This window comes from Seriola dumerili, unplaced genomic scaffold, assembly GCF_002260705.1.
Source record: "Seriola dumerili isolate Sdu_G_001 unplaced genomic scaffold, Sdu_1.0 BDQW01000169.1, whole genome shotgun sequence".
Taxonomy (NCBI): Eukaryota; Metazoa; Chordata; class Actinopteri; order Carangiformes; family Carangidae; genus Seriola; species Seriola dumerili.
Genome location: NW_019174424.1, coordinates 4,623,747 through 4,645,219, shown reverse-complemented (window position 1 = coordinate 4,645,219; position 21,473 = coordinate 4,623,747). Strand labels below are relative to the sequence as shown.

The 21,473-nt window shown below is 44.5% G+C and overlaps 1 protein-coding gene across 1 annotated transcript in view; it reads right to left on the bottom strand.

The window, feature by feature from the left end:
• Positions 1 to 21,170, bottom strand: part of LOC111227146 (protein sidekick-2-like) — an 80,504-nt gene extending 59,334 nt beyond the window's left edge. Inside the window, exon 1 of the mRNA XM_022752560.1 lies at positions 21,011 to 21,170. Coding sequence (XP_022608281.1) covers positions 21,011 to 21,170 — 160 coding nt within the window. The remainder of the gene's footprint in view (positions 1 to 21,010) is intronic.
• Positions 21,171 to 21,473: the final 303 nt, after the last annotated feature.

Here is a 21,473-nt window from a genome sequence, read left to right as displayed (position 1 = left end):
GTGACACATACAAGAGGAAAGACACAAGGGTCTGTTTTGAGTGACACCGAGGTATCTGATGCGTTCCCGACCCTTTACCTTTCAGTAAGAGGGTTGATTAGAGAAAGGCCACAGATCGGAGGCCCAAGTCGCTGCTGCTATAGGAGAAACAGGTGGTGAAGGAATAAAAGAGGACAGAAAAGTGATTGTTCTCTAAGCGGACTCATTTATCCACACTTTTAGGTCAACGCTCTTTTTTTTTTTTTTTTTTTGCCATGACAGGCAATCTGTGAGTTTTGTAAATGGTTGACATTTCCGGGAGTAAGTCCTGAAGATGCCTCGCACATCACACCACAATGATGGGAAAGGTAATTCACATACAGTAGCTACGGGAGAGAAAGAGGCCCATTGACTGGAGAGACAGCTGAATGGCTGACTGTTATTTGACCCTTAGAATTGAGGTGAAGCCATGCCATGCTAATAGCCGCATTCCCTGTTGATATCATTCCACACGTCACAAGAGGCGATTTATGCTCAGTAACGGAGAAAATGTTTCCTCAATCACACAGGTGTTTGACACCATGCCTGAGCGCACAATGTTATCTCCAGCCCAACCAGAGAAAACAGATGTCCAGTCCCTCTCTATAGTACAGCATCCCGCTCCCACCGGCCATGCACAAAGTCACCCAGTCACCCACGCATTAAAGAGAGGCAGCTGCCAGAGCATTAGTGTCCAGAAATTCGGCAGAGAGACAGACATAAACAAGCATGACAGTTGGTTTTGGGGATGCAAGGAACGCTGATTGACAGTGCTCTGTCGGCCGGATTAGAGACGTTCATTTCGTCCTGAACTCAATTATATTTTACAAAGGCTGACATCCCCAGTTAATTGCAGCCTTTCCACATGAGGGAATTATTTGCACTTCTCAATTCCCTGGCCATGTGTACTCTGTTCCGCATGTACAGGCTTCATCTAATATGTGGAAATATTGCAAATTAGATCAGTCTAAAAAGAAAAAGGAAAAAAAAAAAATCTGGGGAAAAAAAAAAAACTTAGGGAAATGTCGAGAGGCAGAAAGGAGTGAAACACTGGTACAACTTCAAGAGAGAAGCGTCTGGGTGAGTAGTCTGCCTCAGTCTCTCAAGTGTCTCTGGATCTTAGCTCTGAGACAGCTTAGTTCAGAGACAGATCCAAAGTGACAGCATTGTGATGATTGACACGGTGATGAAGAGGAGAAGAGGAGAGGAAGAGAGGAGAAAAAGGTTGAGCAGCGCCACTGGCTCCGCCGTAATGAAAATGTGAGTCTTGCCCATGGAAGGATGTGACAGGAATCCCAGGCTGGGCTTATGCTGAGGAGGTAATGTCGGGGAGGTAATGTCAAGGAAGCCCACGGGCCCATGTGCAGGAATGTCTGCGTGTATATCCCCCCACATACATGTGTGTGCGTACGTTAGTGTTTCTGTGTGGCTGGTGGGGTGGTTGGGGGAGGTTGGTGTGGGGGGAGTGAGGTGAAAGACTCTGGGGATGTATAGCCTGGATTACCCAGCCATTTCTATTTCACCCTGACTCCTCTCCCTAGACATCCCATGGTTGACATGTGTCACCACACAGTCAGATTACCAGGCCTCTAATCCACCTCTGAGGCGGACTGGGTGGGTGGGTGAGAGGGCCGCGGATGATCTGCCACACCAGGAATAATCCAGCACCTAGCATTTCCAGAGTGAGAGGGCGGGTGGGTTGGGGTGGGGGGCGCATGTTGTTGCTCTCCTTACTGTCACTGCTGCCGCATGTATGAGGTGCCATCCAGCCTTGGATTAGGTTTATTGCGCTGGCTGACATGTGGACAGACATCTGTCAGCAAGATGTGCTAAACCAAAGCGCTACACGGGCCCGTATCTCTCTACTACCCTTGGGCTGTCCCTGAGCGGCGGGCAGCTAATCCTGTATCATTGTTTCGTGGTTTTGTTTGTTACAATGGGTATCAGTGACATCACTGGTGTTGACATCAGCTCACCAGCAAACAACACCAGTGTTTATCTTTGTCTGTGAGATACTGGGTGAAAAACACTCGCAGATGGGCACATGCCGCTGCCAATGAGATACCACAGTAAATAGGTAGACAGGAAATATTTACTGATAATAATCTCATCAAACAGATGAATGGAGGTTCTCTTTTCTCAACAATAAACATATTCTCTGTTATGTTAGACTTTTAGGATTACTATGCCATGGTATAGCACATTCTGCATCTATTCCCCACACCAAGAGGGAATGATTCTCATAGCGTTACAGATAAAGCAATGATATATTCTAGATGTGCTATGACTCATTGGCTGTGTGTGCCTGGGTTGTGTTGCCTTTTGCAGGGACACTTGACACTGATCCCTCATTTGGTCATTGTGACCCTGCCATGAAGCCAAGTCCAAGTCCAGATAAGACCATGTTATGATATGTTATGATATCCAGAGGGCTTATATAGTTTCGAAACTAACATGAAAAAAAAAGGGTAATTCTTTCGGGGTGTAAAATATTCTAGTTGTATCGAGTCTTAAATTAAAAAATAAAAATAAAATAAATAAATAAATAAATAAATAAATCTCTCTATTATTATTTCTATTTATTAATATTATTTGGCAGCTGCACAGCACAGGACCGCAAGGCTCTACAGCGGGTGGTGAGAGCGGCCCAGACCAACAGTAGCCTTACCAACTGCTGGAGAGCATCATGGAGGACAGTAGCCACCCACAAATATAACCTATTCACACTCCTGACATCAAGAAGAAGCTACAGGAGTGTAACAACAAGAGCAAGTTTTTACCCACAGGCCATCAGGCCTGTGAATGACACTCACCCACCCTGCCCAAACACACAGACACACACTCACATATAAGCAACACCTACCTCTGCAGACTGTGCACAATGTTTACATTTAATTTGCACAGACTCTTCCTGTTTACATGTCTCACGTTTACATGATAACATATATATACATTTTTTTCTTGCACTTTTGTTGTGACAGACTGTTTCCTGTACATATGACAATAAAGTTTGAATTGAAATGAACAGATTTTTTTTTTTTATATGTGTATCTAGGTATTTATAGTAGAAGTTTATTGAGAAGAACTTGGTAAGAAAAACCTGAAAAACAAAATACTCTGCCACATCAATATGAGTCAGACGGAGAGTGGGGCAGCAGGGCATCAGGACAGGTCAGGTCTCCACCACGCACAGGGACTCCCTGCTGCTACAGTCCGCTGATTGAGACAGGCCAATCACTCTTAGTGTCAGTGTCAGGTCTGCTAAGGACATAGCCTCTCTCTCACCTTAGAGGAATAGAACGGCTGGCCAGAGTGGCAGAGGGCCAACACCGGTTCATCCAAACCCCCTATTAGCAGGAGTGAAACAGTGAAGCCCAACCTCAGGAGACCCCTGACTCAATCGGAGGCCAAGCCACTTGCTTATGAAGCTCGAGCAACTTCAGATTAGTCTAGAGTGCTGTTGCCGTAATGATGTAAACAATTCATACTGGTATCATTCTGCGAGAAAGAATTATTTTGCAAGCCATTGTTCTGTCATTGTTTTGAGTGTGGGTGTTGCTCTCCATCTGGGAGATAGGGAAGTCATTAAGTGAGCACAGCCAGTTTCCAATCACTGTAAAAGTAGTGGTGAAATTGCTGGAAATTATATAAAACTAGTGTCTATAAAATCCATGCAGCAGCACTTCTAACTAACCCTCCACTCCAGACGTTGGTTAAGTTACACTCATACGATTGCCAGATACTGCAGTGGCTAACTTCTACATGTATGAGACTGTTAACTGCAGAGAAAAAAATATATACTTGATAACTACTCTGGCAACCCTTTACTACACTATAGTGTGGTCTCTGCGGTTATCACAATATATGAATGATGTAGACGTTCAGCATGATGGAGTGGTTGAGCTTGGCGTGGAGGGGGTGCGTAATGTATTCTCTATGTGCTCAGGCCGAGCTGTTCAAACACGATCTTTATGGTTGGATGTGTCTCAGGGGATGGCAATGCAGAGGTTAGACACAGAGACACAGATTGAAGACTGGCCACCTCTCCGCTACAGGGCCTGGCCACCAACCTCACAGAATTTTTAATGGCACACTAAAATGCTGCGTAAAGACTAAATTGCTGCCCTCAATGGGCAACAGATGATGGAATTAAAGAGATTTAGAGCTGTGGGGGAAATGGGCTGCGTGTGTTTGATGTGGGCCTGGGAACGAGGGAAGAGAGGAAAGAGGGCAGCAGAGCAAACCAAGGCAGCATCTGGCCCTTGTAGGGACGACACAGCTCTCTGGGAAGTCTCTATGGAGCGAGAAAGGGGCTGACTGATAGCTCTTTCTAACACCCACTATGTGCGCAGGCTGGCACTCAGCTACTAGTAACACCTGCTGCACCCATATGGCACTACAATATCACCCATCACCTAAACAAAACTGGAACATGTGAGGCGTAAAAAAGTTATAAATGTGAAATTGCGAAGCCGCCACACAAAAACGCTCATTCCAACCCTACCCCTACTCCAGGTAACCATAGCAACCCCTCACCTGTCGTCTCCTCGACAAGAATAGGCAGACAGCCAGGTCAGAGTGACACATTTTCTCTAACTCGCAAACACAGAATGATTTTTCATGTGCTGTGCAGTCCCTCATACTCTCTCATATTCCCACCAGAGCATAAGCAGACACACAGAGTCTAGTCTTTACACATCAGATTTATCATCTGCCTTTTTCTCTTGTCTCTGCTGTGCTTTCTCTTCTGTCTCTCATTCACCGACACTTGTGCTGCCACCGATGCATACACAGACACATACTCACGATAACACTTTCCAGCTTCACTACTCTCGCCACAGGAAGCTGGCAAAATGCCGTCTGCCGCCCACCAAAATGGCAACAGTTATCCTGACCTGGCATATTCTGAGCCCAAGTGAAAACGTGGCCCAGTATAAAGGGCCGGTGGGCAGCAGCAGCCTCTCTATTCACTAGAGACAAAACCTGGATCTGTGGTATGATCTGGCTGGCTGGACGTATGAATAGAGCCAGCAATCCAGCGATGACAGACCTTGTTAACCCTCATACTATGAGGCACTGCCTGGCTGTATACAACATAAATGGAGAGGGAGGTGCTGGTGCTAGAGAGGGCGTAGACGTAAAAAGAAAAAAAAAAAAAACCAAAACTGCGATGGTGATGACAGCTCTGTGCTGCGAGTGCGCTCCTGATAGAGCTATGCACCGCATAAAGAGACTAGGGATTCCAGACACACGACTGCAATATACAGAGCGACAAGCAGTCGGTGAAGACTCCGGCAAAAAAAAAATTTTACTAACCGCAGCCTCATCCCTCACTGCTCTCCCACACAAACTTCTGCTTTTATCTCATCCCAAGTGTGGAGGGAAGTTAAAAATAATTCAGAGAAGAAAGGGGGGCTAGCAAACTGACACATTCAAACAAGCTCTGGTGTTAGGGATGAAGCTCAAGCACAGCGGCTGTTGATAAGTTAGGATGGGACAGGCTTTATCCCGGGTGATAAGAGGATGGGGGGTGGGGGTGGGGGGGCCTCACCACCTTGGCTCTCATTTTCCCGCCGCTTTCATCTCACTGCACACCGCAGACCCAGTGACTCACCCAGTGAGCAAAAACACAGCCAAAACCAATAGCCGGCAGATAGCATCTCTTACGCTAACAAGCTTTCCACTTGGGGATACCATCAGCTCCATGGTTTTTTCATACAGCTAATTAGGAATGGACTGAGAAGCAGACCTGCAGCTATCTATCCACCCTGTTTTTATCCTCTCTCCTCTTAGTCTTTTTCAGATCTGCTGCTTGTCTCCGTCTCTGCCCTTCCTCTCTGCCCCTGTCACTACGTTTCACTCTTTCTGTCTCACTCTCTCTTACACGCACACACATGGACACACTCTTCCATCTCAATTCCGTCCACACTCCATTCACTCTGTGCTTCTATCTACCTCTCCATCTTCCAATCCACTACCATTGCTGCCATCACTACCACTGTGTCCTGCCCAAGGCCACTACTGCCTCTTAATCCCATTAGACCAAACACAATCAATTATCCAGCCAGCCATAAGGATCTGAGAGCATTAAAAGGTTAGCTCAGGAGATTTAAAGCCATTGATGACTATGACAGCAATGCACTCCTCGCCCTCCCGTTCCCCTGAGCACTCCCTGCTCACCAGCGCGTTGGTGTCTGTGTATGTGTGTATGCGTGTCAGTGCATGTTCATCAACATGACACCCCGGCACCAACTTGAGCCACAATGCATCGCTGGCGGATCTTTAATCATGTCCCTGCAAGTCCCGGCAAATTACTGCCTTGTGATGGTAATCGATAAAGCGATAAATGCAGCCAGGCACTGCAGCTGCTGGAGTGAAGAAATACCGCTGCGGCCACTGGTGGAGTTTTTTTTTTTTCTCTCTCATAATCTGATCCCCTCTTGCCAAGAGTAAGGGGGAAAAAGTAGAAAGAAAGCACTCTCTTCTTCAAAACAGAAGAAGCACAATGTGTGTGTGTGTGTGTGTGTGTGTGTGTGTGTGTGTGTGTGTGACTGTGTGTGTGTGTGTGGGGGAGAACAATGCGCCCTCATACACAGTGCTGGCATTGAGAGATGGTGGTGTTGTGGAGACACAGGTGCAGCTCAATCACTGCTATCAGGCTGATAGACTGATATAATCATATTGTAATCTGGAGACTCACCCGCCCCTTCCTCGCCCCCCCACCCCCACCCCCCACCCCTGCCTGTCCATAAACTCCATGCCCCTGCACCGCTCCATTCATCGCTTCATCTAATTCTCTCACTCCCTCCCCCTTTATCTTCCCCATACACTCCTCTGCTACATGCTCTCCTCACTGGCTTGTTCCTTCTCGGGCAAGAAAATTAAATATGATCATTCCTCTTCAAAGGCACCACTATTAGCCACATGATGAATATTCAGTTAATGTAGCAGAGAGAAGAGAGTGTGAGTAACAGAAATAAGTGACACCAAAAAATGAAGGTGGAACTCTTGAACTCATTTTCGACACCCTAATACTACAACTACAATAATCAAATGAGTGTACACTGGCATGTCATTTCCCTTACAGACTTTAGTGGCAAATAACGTGAAACATTAATTATCACAAATACCTTATTACCATGAATGAACATCTCTGTGACATTTAACGATGTGATTGTAGATCTACCTCATCAGAGTCCAATACATCATTTATGGCTCATTAATATTGCCAGTGATGAATCATTGATTACGAGGCTATTATGAAATACTTCCTCAAATCTCATGTCCCTGGTGCGACCTCCGCTGTAAAATCATTTGGCTCAGGCTTGAAAGGCGCGGGAGCACTTGTGGCTCTAACTTTAACTCCCCTCCTAAGGACTTGTCAGTCCGTGTTCCAGATGCAGCTGCCAAGCACCCTTTCCACTGGGATTCAAATGTGTTTCCTCATGCAGACACGACAGCCACTTTCCAATTTGAACTTCATCTTAAACCACCTATTTCTGCTGCCGGTGCCGGTGATTGAAATATGAAACCCTGCATATATACAGGCCATTACAGCAAATGCAAGGCCCCAGCTGCTGTCTGTCTGCCCAGGGAAGTGAGAGGAGAAGAAACAACAGGGATCAGCTTCAGCCAGAACACATTTCTATTTATTTATTATTCAATAACGTTGAATTGGCCCCTGACCCCCCCCTCCCCCTCCAAGCAGCAGCTCACGCCAAACTACCCTCAGAAGAAAATGGCAGCCGTGCTGAATCAGGAGGAAATCAAACAGAATCCCTGGGGCTCACTGGTATGAGAGTTCAAATCTGACAGAATTTGATGAGTCTCCCCTTTGAGTAAATCCTTTCTGCTGTTTTCGATTCGTACGAACATAAGAGAAAAACACAGGCCTGCACTTTCTGGGGCAACACCATGGACATGTCTACATACAAATTAATAAGCAAAAAAAAAAAAAAATAAGCCATCCCATTAAGCAGAGTCTTGATGAGCATCCTAGAAGGTGATGAGCATTTTTCTGAAATTGCTCTTGTATCTGCTCTCTCCCTCGCTCTCCCTGTGTCTCCAACCCCTCGAACCACCATGCTTTGCTTTTTTTTTTTCCATTCTTTCTCTTTTTTTTTTTTTTTCCAGGGGCAACATGTATTGCTTTTATCTGTTTTTTTATGCCTCTCCAATTTTCAACAGAATGGTTTGATGGGAAGGTACTTCTAACCTAATTTCAGCTGGTGAGAAAAGATTATAAAGTAACTGTTGTTCAAGTGCGAAATAAATGAATTGAGTAGCATAGCACATAGCACAGACACCACTAAATGGTGGGGGAATGAGAGTGTGCGGAGGGAGGGGTGGGGGTGGGGGTGGGGGGGTGTCGAATGCTGCTAACACACTGTTGTCTGCAGCTTTCAAGGTTGTTTCTGCTGTTAATTAGTTCAGTTTGATGGCTCGCATCCATGGGTGCAGTCTAACCCAGTTAAGTCAGCCGCTCAATGAGTTCTCTCTCTAGGCCTTAAATACCGAGCCGCTGCTCTACAGGAACCTGGCTCAAGGTTAGCACCATGGTGTCAGTCATGCCCAGTGTCCGGCATTCACAGTCTGCCATGCTCCTCAAGTGGCTGCCAGAGAACATTCACTCAAGGTTACGTCTGTCAGAGCCAATGAGTATCCCACTTATCTCAATCAAAGTCCTTCACAAATCTTTGAGGGATCAGTCCTACCCGTGCTTCAAACTTGGAAATAAAAGGACATTAACTTTCCCGGAAAATATGTAAGCAGAAGGGGGGGAGGGGGGGCAGTCATGCTGTAGCGCCTAAACTTAACAGCCTGAAAAATAACATTGTGGATTATTAAGCCGCAACCAATCAAATAAACATCTTCAATTAATCAATTAAAATTGTCGCCTAGCGAGGGAAACAGATGAACACATTTGCATATTCTTGTTTGGCATATCTCTCATCTGTTTTAAAAGAAAGAACACACTGAGTGACACTAAAATTTCTCTGATAGCTATGGGGTGGCGTGACTGTGGGTTTTTCTGAGGTCACGCTTTTTGATGTTCATAAACAGAAAAATGAAAGGAGCCTGTGTGAGATGGACTGCACATGTGATAGATTACTCTGAAAATGGTTTCAAAGAAAGAATAATGATAAAAAAAATAAAAATAAATAAATAAAAAAAATCCCACTGCATATTTCTGCTCCTGGTTTCAAACAGGTGCAGAAAAAAATGCCATATAGAACAGAAAGCATTCCTTCTTGTAGACTGGACAGAACGTGAAAAAATGCCTGTCATTTATCATTGTTTTTTTTATTAATGGCCATGTAAACAATTGACTAGTGTGCTTAAATGCCAACCACAGATAAACTGACAGATCTTCGTGTCCATAAACTCAGTCTGAAAGTAATGAATTGTGCATTAATGACAACAAGAACTGCACTTCGTATCCACAGGATACAGTCTATAACTTGGTTGACAGGCAATGCAAATGTAATGTTTGTACAGCATAAATCACTAGCTAACAATATGTCACCTGTGTGTTTCCAAAAGTAAGAGAAATCCTCTTTCAAGCCACCCACCTGCTCAATATTTCACATATAATAATAAATGATCTGTACGCTGTGATATCATGCACAAATGGAGCAATTAGCAATGATGGATACAGGGATATTGTTTCAGGGACATAACAGTGAGGTAGACACACACTTCGATATATCAGATTGTTTGTGTCCAGTTAGTAAATAGTATCACAAGATGACAAGATTGTCAGTCTTAAATGCTGTAGCCTTTTTGAATGTCATCATGCTGGAGCATTCATGTGTGTGTGAATGTGTGTGTGCGATTGCGTGCGTGCGTGTGTGTGTGTGTGTCTGTGTGTGTGTGTTTGTGTGTGTGAGTTGTTTGTCTGATCCCTGCAACATCCTCCATCTCCAGGGGCAGCGGTTCCCTCTCTCATCAACCATGCCCAGCCAATGTGACTGTCACTCCCAATCTGCACTGCGAGGAGAGCCGGTGCCTATTTTTATAAATGTATTCATATTCATTAGCCCTGAGTGTCATTCATAGCAGCAGTTCTTTAATGCGGTGCGTAACCATCAGAGGCTGGAGGAGCCTGCCTCCTCTCATCTCACAAATTAATAACACGGGCAATCACTGCAAAGGTGCCTACTGTCAAACAACAATGGCTCCTGATTTCCATCAACTGTGCGTACTTCCTCATTTCCACAACACACACACACACACACACACACAAACACAAAAAAAAACACTCATCAGCAGCCTCTCCATCAGGAATCTCAACAAAAATGCCATTGTACCAGGCTTTGAAATATGAAATCATTAATTTAAGTGAGAATTAATTACAACCTTTTTTTTCTCCCTTGACCCACCGCAATATTCTGCCTCATAACATCTTGGTGGCAGCCGGTTAATTGCGCAGAATAACTGGTGTGAACGTCGGCTGCTAATGAGAGCAATTAGGCATCAGGCTCACACGAGATTTAACTTCGCCCGCTCGCTTGAAGACAGCACACTTTGCCTTGATTGGTTTGTATGTGTCACATAAAGCGCATGATGAACTAATTCTGCTGGAGTCGACCAGAGCGCAAGAGTCAAGTTTCTCTCTATGAGTGATATCCTGGAAAAAAAACCCCAAAAAAACAAAAACAAACAATCTTATGCGACGACTGACATCACTGTACATTCTGACATATAAATACAGTTTAAAACCCATCACATGTGAATGTTACCGTACAACCACTTTGTCATGCACCATTTTGGGCACCGTGCCTGCTCAAGTAATGGAAGTGGGCTGCTTCTCACAGCATTGCCATGTTTTTTTCATGGCCATTGTTTCTGCCTCACCCCACTTTAAATCAAGAACACAATGCCCCCCCCCCCCATCAACCCCTCTAAGCCACCGTACTTCACTCTGGACAACATTAATAAAACAAGCTTTCAATGATGCAGAGTGCAACGCCACATTGGGCTCTGAGCAGCGGTATGATTAAAGCTTTTAAACACCGCCACCCTTTGAGTTTGCATATGTCAGCTCTGCAGTGTGCGTTTGTAAGGAGGCTGGTAGGGTACATGTTCTCTCTCTGTCGCTGTTCTGTTCACTATTCTTCACTAATGCGGCGAGGGCAAAAAACACCGCCATGTCCACTTTACCGTACGTCCAAAGCAATAACAGGAGCTTCAACAATAAAATCTGAGCATCAGAGGGAGATAAGAGAGGAAACCTCTGCTCAGGTGATTGCGTCTATTGTCCACATCTAACAGCTGTAATTCTTCCTGTCCCAGCCACGTCCTTATTGCACTCTATTCCCTCACGTCCCTACAGTTAAGTTTTCTCTTGTTATAGAGTCACAAGGCACTTGAACGACACCAGCGGATCAGCATAACAAGCACTCAAAGAACACATTTTTGATTGGTGATTTATTCTCACAATTCCTTCTCTATAATCTAATGATGGCGACCCCTTGAGTGATTACAGGAATGGAAATAAAGCTTTTTAATTGAATTTCACGAAATTAAACATCAGCCAGAGCAACTTCATTAAACTGATATAATCCCACTGACTCTCCCATTTCTGCTGTCCCCACAGGCAAAGAACATGACCAGCATTGCTACAATAAGATATGTGCTCAAACATTTCCTTTCACAGAACAAGGAAATTACTCTCACTTGCAAATTAGAATAGCTTGACCAGCAATTTGTGAAAGCTTTTGAGGACAATGACACTGAAATTTAGCCTGAGGCCTTTTGCAACGGCGACAGCAGCTGCAGCCGTCATGTGCCCGCATGCAGAATCCGCTCACATAGTGAACAACAAGAGCCAAGCCCTGCCTTTGTTGCCGCCCTAATGCTCTCGCTTAAGTCAGGCATCACAAATCAGTTTTGAACCATCATATGTACGTCACATGTGATGTAGATCTGATTTGGCTTTACTCTCTTGGGTAAAGCTCTGGGTCAGCCCAGAGTGTGTTCACATATCCTGTTGCATTTCCAGTGTGGAGACACGGGGGCCGGCATTGTCAGAGGTCCTCCTCTCAGTGCAGTACAATACATGTCCCCAACAGAGGACGCTTGGGCTCGTTTGTTTAGGTACGTCTCTCCGGCTCTGAAACAAGAAGAGACAGTGACCAAGGCATTTGGGACATGGCAGTCCCCTGCAGAATTAAACAGGCTGCGTCTCAAGCCCCAGTGACAGGAAATCTCACTCAGATCACAAAAGGCAGCACTGATCGCGTCTGACATGTGCATCCTCTTCCATCAGATGCAACGTCTTTGTTGTGTCTGGATTATTTGTGTGTGTGTGTGTGTGTGTGTGTGTGTGTGTGTGTGTGTGTGTGTGTGTGTGTGTAGGCATTTGTATTTTTGTGTGTGTAGCCCATGAGTGTGCGTGAGTGTGTTAGAGTGGGTGTCTTTCCCCACTCAGACCTACTTCTCTTCTAAAATTGAAACCGTGACCTTTTTTTTTCTGCATATTGCCGATCTGTGAGAGAATGTAAGAGCTAAGGAGTGTGTAAAAGGGTGATTCCAAATTAAACAATTAGACTCAGGGGAGGATAACCAGAGATGAGTTTGTGTCTAACAGGCCGAGCACACCACTCAAATACAGGGGTGAATGTATAAAAAGGCTAGCAGTGGGAGAAGTGGAAGGGTTACTGTTTGGGCTCAAACTGGGCACACTAATCCCTTTGATCCCCCCATTTTACTGTCAGCTGTTTCCTAGCTACCGTCGGATCTGCACAGAATTTGGGATTTGTGCTACTGTATACTACAGCAATCTCTACCCCACTGATGCAGCGCTCTCCTTTATTTTCTTCATCAATACCCCCCCCCAGCCGCCCCCCTACCCCACCCCCCAACCACTGCCTCCTCGCAGCGTCCACAGCAATATTAATTTCTGTTCCCCTCTCTCTCTGCCACCTCACTGCAGTTGGCAGAGAGTGCGGCATGGCAGGGAGACAGGTTAAATTGGAAAGTATTTTGCACAGAGGACCATCTGAACATGACGCTTCACACTGGAAAAAAAGAAAAAAGAAGCTGATTCTGATTTTGTCTATTCACACGAGACACCGTGGCTGTGCCCCACTTTTATTAGTTGTGCCGAAAACAGCATTCAAACACTGGTTTGGTCTTTTGAGAAAGCGCCATTTAGCGATAATGAAACAATCTGCATGCGCATGTGTGGATGCATGTGTTAGAGGAAGAAAATGTGTTTGCGCATAAGAGTATGTTTTTTTCCCGTGTGCATGTTTGTGCATCTGCTAACATACATTAGAGCAATAAAGGAACTTTTATTGGATTCCTCTTTCGAGCTGCCTTTGAAATTAAAATAAATAGGCAAATGCATCTGCACAGGATCTCTTTTTATCCTTGTCAGTACTGGTTGCTTTCAGAGGTGCAATGCACCACAGACTTCCCGCTTAACCTCTGAGGAGCTCTCCCAAACTGATCCTAAATCATTCCAGGCAGATACACATGGCACACTCGATTTGCGTATTGGCGGATTCATGCTTCATTGTCAAACACTGGCTCTCCATGGCCTTGTACCTATTAATCCTCTAAGCATGTAGAAGCAGAGTGAATACCACAACTTTCTCAATTTGTTGATTTCAATAGGAGCTGCTAGGCTGTATTGATTTTTGTATGTACTGTATGCTAACATAATTTGTATCATTCAAGCAGCAAAGCTCTCTGACCACCCGCATTTTACTGGAGCCTTTTGTCCACTGTGTATGTTTCGCTTGAGGGATTTAAATTACACTAGTCGATTATTTCCTTAGCAAAAAAAATGTGATGATCCAGGACATTACAGTCAAATGTGTCGCCACTTGTGCTCATAAGAAATTTAGCCAGATAAATACACTGTTAAGTTTGACAGGTTTATAGTTATCACAGATGTTGTCAGGTTGGAATTCGTTTTTTAAGTCTACACATCTCTCTACATGCAATTTGCCTTAGGAGAGGAGAGCAGCCTTTCGGTCAGTGTTGGACAAAGGCATTGTCTGGGCTTTCACCCAAGGTTGAATCCCGCCATATGCTTTCAGTCTTGTACCTGAAGCGCTTTCATGGTTGGTGCCTAGGGGCCAAGAAAAAGGAATCCAGATGTGACATGAGCCATAGAGCAGAGGCCGACAGTTCTGATGTCAGCTCCCATCACCATCACACTTCTTAGCTGACACTCTGCTGATGTTAGCGGCAAGGACAGTGATCAATGATACGTGTACATTAAAGTGCTGCCATGCTGCAGTGACAACCAACTCTGCCCTGCCATGCACACCAGACAGGAATCCCTTATCAACAAACACAAAGCCGCTGCAGGATGAGATTGTGGGTTGGAATTTATTTAAGATTTATCACAGTTGATGCCTTTGCACGTTCCATGCTTCAACATCCACAGTTGCAAGCCATGTGTTTACAGTGAAGGTGGAGTGCTGTCAAAATGTGACAGGAGTGGGGAGGGCCTGATGTTGAGCTCTGCCTGTCTTGGGGATGAGGAAAGAGGCAGGTGTTGGGAAACAAAAACCGATGTCAAACATGATATGGGTTCCCATGTGGCCAAGAGCAGGACAATGGGGAATGAGAGTCAGCTTTGGCCCTAATCAATAGTGAGCACAAGGCATGGAGATGCAGCTAGAGGCATTTCGCCAGGCCCCCTAGTGGGACTGGTAGGCCTGCTGCCAAGCACAGCCTGAGCAGAGCAGAAAACTCAGCCCTGCAGATGGAGAGCATGGAGGCTCCTTCTTTCCAGACAAGACCGTGCCCGTGGATAGGAAGTATGCCACCAGTCTGAAATTGTTTCTCTGCTCAGCCAACCCTGCCAATTCACTGACCCCTGACTCCACTTCCATGCATGGTGCTTATATAAAAAAATGCTCTCTCCAAACGGCAAGGTGTAAGTTGGCAACACCAGCTGTAAGATGTGGCTTTGATGGTCAAACATGCAGGCAGAGAAGAGGTGGAAACAAGAAACAAATGTCCTCTTCACTTCCATATGTTCTGGCACTTGTTCAGCTGACTCTTTTACAGTTCCTTTCCCATTTATCTGTAGTGAGTGAAACAGCACTTTTGGCATGTCCATCCAGACCAGCACTAACCGCAGGGAATCTCGCTGCAGGTGGAGGCCGTGGTGGAAGAAGTATTCAGATCTGTTACATGATTTAAAGCACCAATACAGTGATGTAAAAACATTAGTATTAGCAGCAAAATGCAGTTAAAGTATTACACATGATATTAAATGATTAATACTGAAGCATCAGTGTGTAAGCAGCATGTTCGTGCTGTAGCTGGAGCAAGTTTGAAATATGTTATGTACAGTTTTATATATACACAGGGACACCAGATAAATCTGAGGAGTCATCAGATGCTTAATGAGAGAGGAAAGAAGAAAAGTTCTAATACGCAAATCTTTTCCTCTGATCTTTGATTTTTGGTGAGATGTTGGATCAAATGAACATTTATTGAAATGAAACCATCTGAAAGGTTTAGAGGGAAAAATCGCTATTAGATGGTGCTGTTAACTCACCAACATCTGAAATGTGACACCGGCTACGCACTGTTTTTTGTCAGATGTCAGAGGCCAAAAAGGTTGGAAACCACTGGTTTAATCTTTAACAATGTGTTGTATTTCAAGAACTTGTTATAGTATCCATCATATCAAATCTTTATCTTAAAAGTAAGTAGTAAATAAAGCTGACAAATAAATGTAGTGGAGTTTAAGTATAGAGTAGCATAGAATGGAAATACCCAAGTACAGTACAAGTACCTCAAAATTGCACTTAAATACAGTACTTTGAGTAAATGCACTTAGTTACTTTCCACCACTGGTGGTAGGGCAACAAAACCAAGTGTCGCGATGTTGGTTTGAGGTCTGCGCAAGAACGGAGCTGAACGTCAAGATGTGAATTCATTCATGTGAACGTACAAAGGAAAATGGATTGATACCACCAGTTGTTTTTGCTAAGAGAGGGAGAAAAAAAATGGGCCCGCCACCCCCACCTCCACCACAGTTTCTCCTCCATTTCTCTGTTTCTTTGCCTCTTTTGCCATTTATTCACAACACAAGAATACACTCACCAGTCCCCAGGAGGGGAAAGCTGAATGAGAGCAGAGATTCAGTGCACACATTATGCTGTAAAAAGCATTGTTCCTCACCACAGTTTTCGGTGAGTTGCCTTTGTGTTGTTTAAATGTTTACATGGAACAGCTTGGGGGCTGGAAGACAGATGTATGGTCCAAGAATACTGCCTTAGTACAATCCCTCTTTTCCCTGGATGAAAGTAATGACACCATTTTGAGGGCTTTTCAAATAGCTCCTTGGAATGATACTTTGATGAAGCAGCTTGTGCAACATCTTTGCTCCCTTGTCAAAATGATATTAGACAAATTAAACGAATGGCGCCACTTCGCATCGCTCTCCCTACCCAAGGTCAATTCCTTTTTCAGTGTGTGTCCCAGCGCAGAGCCCGTTCTGAGACATTTCTTTTTGTTCTTGGTAGTTGAAGAGGTGCCTCCCGTTCCTGTGTCAGATTGATTAGACTTTTAGCCAAGAGAATTAATATGTGAAGAATTTGTCTGTTTCCCCCTGCAGCGTTTCTCCCCTTAGTCTCATCAGTAAACAAGGAGACGTGGAAACAAAACCACTCTCAGCTACGTGATTAAAATTGGCCCCTAAAGAAGAACTTGCCTCCTCAGTCAATGCTACTATTATTGAAAAATCTCATTTGAGTAGCCTACACCATTCCCAAACTGTATTTTTCACCCAGTAAGACAAAGAGGGGCTGTGTGTGGGTAAAGGAAATCAGTCTGCAGAGTTTTGTGCGGTGAAGAATTTGCCTTACCCCACAGGTTGCATCATACCTTATATTCTCAAGCCTATCATTAAAAGACAGCCCAGGTTATTATGTGCCTGCTTTAGCCAATAAAATTCTCCCCACAAACACACATTATAGTAATTAAAAGTAAGTACTTAACTGTGGCACAGCGGAAAAAAAAAAAACAGAGCAAAAGTCCTGCATAGAAAGTGATCATTTCAGTCAGCCACCTTAATATGGCAACATGACAGACACATGGTGGGAGACAGGACTCTTTGCCCCATGCAAATAGCCATTACCACAGCCCCGTGGGCAAATGGCAATTACTGGGCAAGGGGTGAATGCCAAAACCCTGTGGTACAAGTTAATTTGATTACATTTCCATTATGAACTATAAACTCAGTTTTGCTGCTCGACTGAGCCAATTAAAGGCCTCCTGAAGCTAAAAAACATTGACAGCGCAGCAGCCTTATTGTTCTTCAACAGTAAAGTAGATCATAATCATTTCTCACCGTTAAACATATTCGCTTCTTTGTTTCTTTTGTGAAACATTTACAAAACGTTTTTTTTTTTTTTTTTTTCAAATGCATCAGGCTTCTGCATTCATGTATTTCAAATGTTGCTGCCAGTGAGCACAGAATTTTTTTTTTTATTTTTTTTTTTTTCTAATTCAGCTGTGATATGTTCCATCTTGGTGAATAAAGCATCCTGTGGCAACATGAATAAACATGTGTAGACAGCATTTGGCAGCCAAAGAAAAAGCAGCCAACCAGCCAGACACGGGGAGTCAGGCACCGAAGACACAGAAGGAGACTGATTTGGAAGTCAGGCTGCCACCGCGTTTCACCTGAGGCTGTGCAAGCCACTAGCTGGTCTTTCTGGGCATGAGCCACGTTGCCGAGAAAACAAGCATTTAGTCCAAATTTCAGCAGGCATCTGTTAGGTCTCTGGAGTAGTAAACATGTTTAATTGAGTACATTTCACCAAACAGGGAAATACATATGTCATAAATATGCACTGTGTGTAATTATGCTATGGTAGCTGAGATGCTACAGCACTCCCACTACCACATTACTATGCCCCATATGGGACTTGTGACGTGATCAAAGTGCTTTAAGTTTTTGAAAAATGCAATGATTTCATCAGATAGGGCTTGGGATTTAGTATCATGTCTAAAATCAGATGCCTGAGGCCAATGTGGCATCAATGTGAGTATGTGGGTCTACTTTTGTGGAGCTACATGCAAAACAGATTAAGCCTTCTATTATTTGTGATGGAGTGTTGTACGTGTGGGTGCAGATGATCGAGTTTGTCATCAGTCTTTGTTGGAACTAGAAGAAGATGCCTTTGATTCTATTAAAACTGTATTATATTTCTCCTGATGGAGTTGTGTAATCTTGTACACATTGATTTTTTGATTTTTTTTTTTTTTATCATTCTGTGAATGTGTTTGCATGCATGCGCGTGTGTGTTAGTGTGTCACTGATGGAGATGAATTATGATCTGGTGCCCGCATTAGAGCACAGAGTTTTAATCACACAAGGATTCAGAGTGTTTTAAACAAATGCTTTTTTGTAAGCATGGTGGATTATCATAAGATTTAAAGATTTGGAAATGGCTGACAGCTGTCAGGCTGCATAATAACGTACGTCCAGAAAATTATAGCAGCTACCAGTTGGCAGAATGTCAATGCTGCTATCTAGATTAAAGCTCAATAGACGGGAACAAAAGCGTCAGCACGCACACGCACACACTTTTTACAGATGCACACAACAAGATGCACAGAGAAACACATGAGACAAATGGCTGGATTTCAGTGGCACAGGCTTTCAGGAGGGAAGAGGACATACAGAGACCGCCTTGAGGTGAAGAAAGACAAAACCTCACATCTATTCATTTGGTGTTTCGATGAGGGGGTCTAAATGAGTCTTAAAATGGCCTGCTGAGAGTGGCCTGTGGCAGGAGAAAGGTCCCCCCATGGACTCTATCAGGTATCCTCTTGTGCAATGGAGCAGCCTGGAGTATTAAACACAGCAGGGGCCTCAGTGGGAACCTGCTGAAAAACAAGTACATGCCACCTCCGCTTCCCTGGGGGCCTCATGTGTATGTGCCTGTGTATCGTCTAATTTATGGCATCCTCAGAGGTCCCCCGCTCTCTGGGAATGGCTACAGCATCTCTAACTTTATGCACAGGCACAGCCACCCTGCCAGTCATTTGCAAACACAGATGCCCCATGAGGATGAGATCTGCTTCCTCCTTCAGAAGAACAAGACCTCTCTGGATGCTGAGTGCAAAGACTGCAACTGCGTCTTCACTAAAGAACCTAGAGCAGTGACTGTGCACCATAGAGGAGGTCCTTCTCAATTGAAAGAGCGGGAAGACAGAGGGGTGAATCTCTCACCAATGCTAATGCGCAGCCGGGAACATTCAAAGGGCCTGAATACCAACTGCAAGGATGAGAAAGAGGTCTGTTTGGGGAGGAAAGGTAAAGCCCTGTGAAGTAGCCTAGAAGCGCTAAACAGATCCTCACAGACTCCAGGCATGTTAGCTGGAGAAAAGGATGGTAATAACAGCTAGAGGAACTGTGCCCTGCATAATAAGAGACGCCTGAGACTCTTTTTAGATAAGGTTGGGAGCACTTTAGAGCAATGCGACCTGTTCAAAGACAAACAAGCAAAGGGATTATGCTGCTTTTAGCACTTTAGTGCACTGAGCATTGTGATTATAAGATGGGTACTGCATAAAGGAGCCACTTCTCATATGAATCAACTTCTAATATGCAACTTTTTTTCTCCCTTGGGACCTACTGAAGTCAATGCCTAAAGGATTTGTATGACAAACATGCGTCTTTCTTTTGTGGTTCTGCATGGCCCCTCTGTAATAAAAACCATGACCTTGCAGTTTAATTCTGAAGCATAAGGTTAAACACCATATAATGTGAATATACATCGAGTCTACTGATGAAATTCATAGCCCAGTAAGCCCATCCAATATATTTTGTCCTTTATCAACTTACCTTCAGTTCTTGTGACATCTGGCAGTTATGCTTTTCCAACTATGAAATATGGAAGGCAGGAAGGATTTTGCTCTCGCTGGCATCCTGTCCCTATCTAGCATCCACTGTATATCTCATTACCATCCCACTGGTCAAGAGGTACAGGTCAGTCACTGACAGATACCCATTTCACAGTAATTGTACGATTAGTGTAGGTCACGTTCATGCCTTTATCCACTCATCTCTGACCGTGCTGGACATAAATGAAAACTACGTGTTTTGATTTATTCACCCTGCATCTTGCACATCACTTTCACACAGCCTGTAAGTAAGAGTGCAAGAGTAGCACTGGACATTAGGCAAATGTAATACAGCCTTCCAATAATGGCCCTGCTTCACTGCCCCATAGTCATATTCATAGGAGTTAATGACTGCCTCTGCTAGGCTATTAAGGTGGCCTATAGGCAAGAGGGGCGGCTCAATATACAGGCAATGAATGAAACAATATATTCTGAGGTTGTTCAGCAGGGGCCACTGGTCTTTCTACAGCTTTCACTGAAGATTAAAAAACATTTTCACAGAGCATGTGGACCCTTGGTAAAGCCATCCCAAGCCTTTTTTTTTTAAAAATGTCATCACAAACTATAAAACAAATGATTTTAATAATATGAAAATGTCTACAAGATTTAAAGTCACAAACACAGAACTCTTTAGAATGATACACTACATTACAATCATTATCCAATGGGTGATGCATTTTTAATTGCTCACAAATAGGGTTGTTCAAACCTGCCAACATTTGTCACTGAATATTAGTGTCGAGTTTTGCAGACACAGGCTGTGCTCCTTGAGCATTTACAGCTTGCAAGTAGCCTTGTGGTTACAGTGGGAATGTGGTGGAGGCGAAAACAACAGTTTGCAGACGCTGTTTGAGGAGACGAATGTGACAATACTGAATCTTATTTAGCGTGCGTCAGGCATTGCACTATAACTGGTCTAAGTTTGGAATTATGATCAGGAGAGGTTTTTGTTTGCTACGTTATTCACTTCAATGCATCCCTATCGCAGACTTTCTTGTGCGCTCCTCTGGTCGCCTCCAACAACAACTGTAGCTACACTGTGTGAATTAAAAAAAACAAAAAAACAAAAAAACAAACAAATCAGAGTTGCGCATCTTACCTTGAGCCTGAGCGCTGAGGATCCAAGTCGCCGACAGCAGAATCCAACAGGAGACCCACACCTGTCCGACCTGTCCACTCCGTCCAGCTGTAGTAACCATGGTCCGCGGCGCCACCGTCGAGCCTCCGGTGCGCCTTCCCCGTCTCCACGCTGGGAACATGTTGCTCGGTGGCACACACACTCCCGGGAAGAGTCCTGGCTGCTTGTTGGTCCTGTGCGTCAGACTGCTCCTCACTGGTGATGAGGGTGAGTGACTGACTGGAAGGGGGGGTGGGGGGTGGGGGTTAGGAGGGGGTGGGGTGGGGGTAGAGTTTGGAGAGAGCTCAGTCCGTCAGAGAGCGCCAAGCATGCAGACGGGCACGCGGTGGTATGAAAAGCCTGTGGACAAGTCCCGCATGAGCAAGGCGGAGTCAGTCCAATTGAATTTGCTCGGCTGTCAAGTGTGCGAGACAGAATATTGACA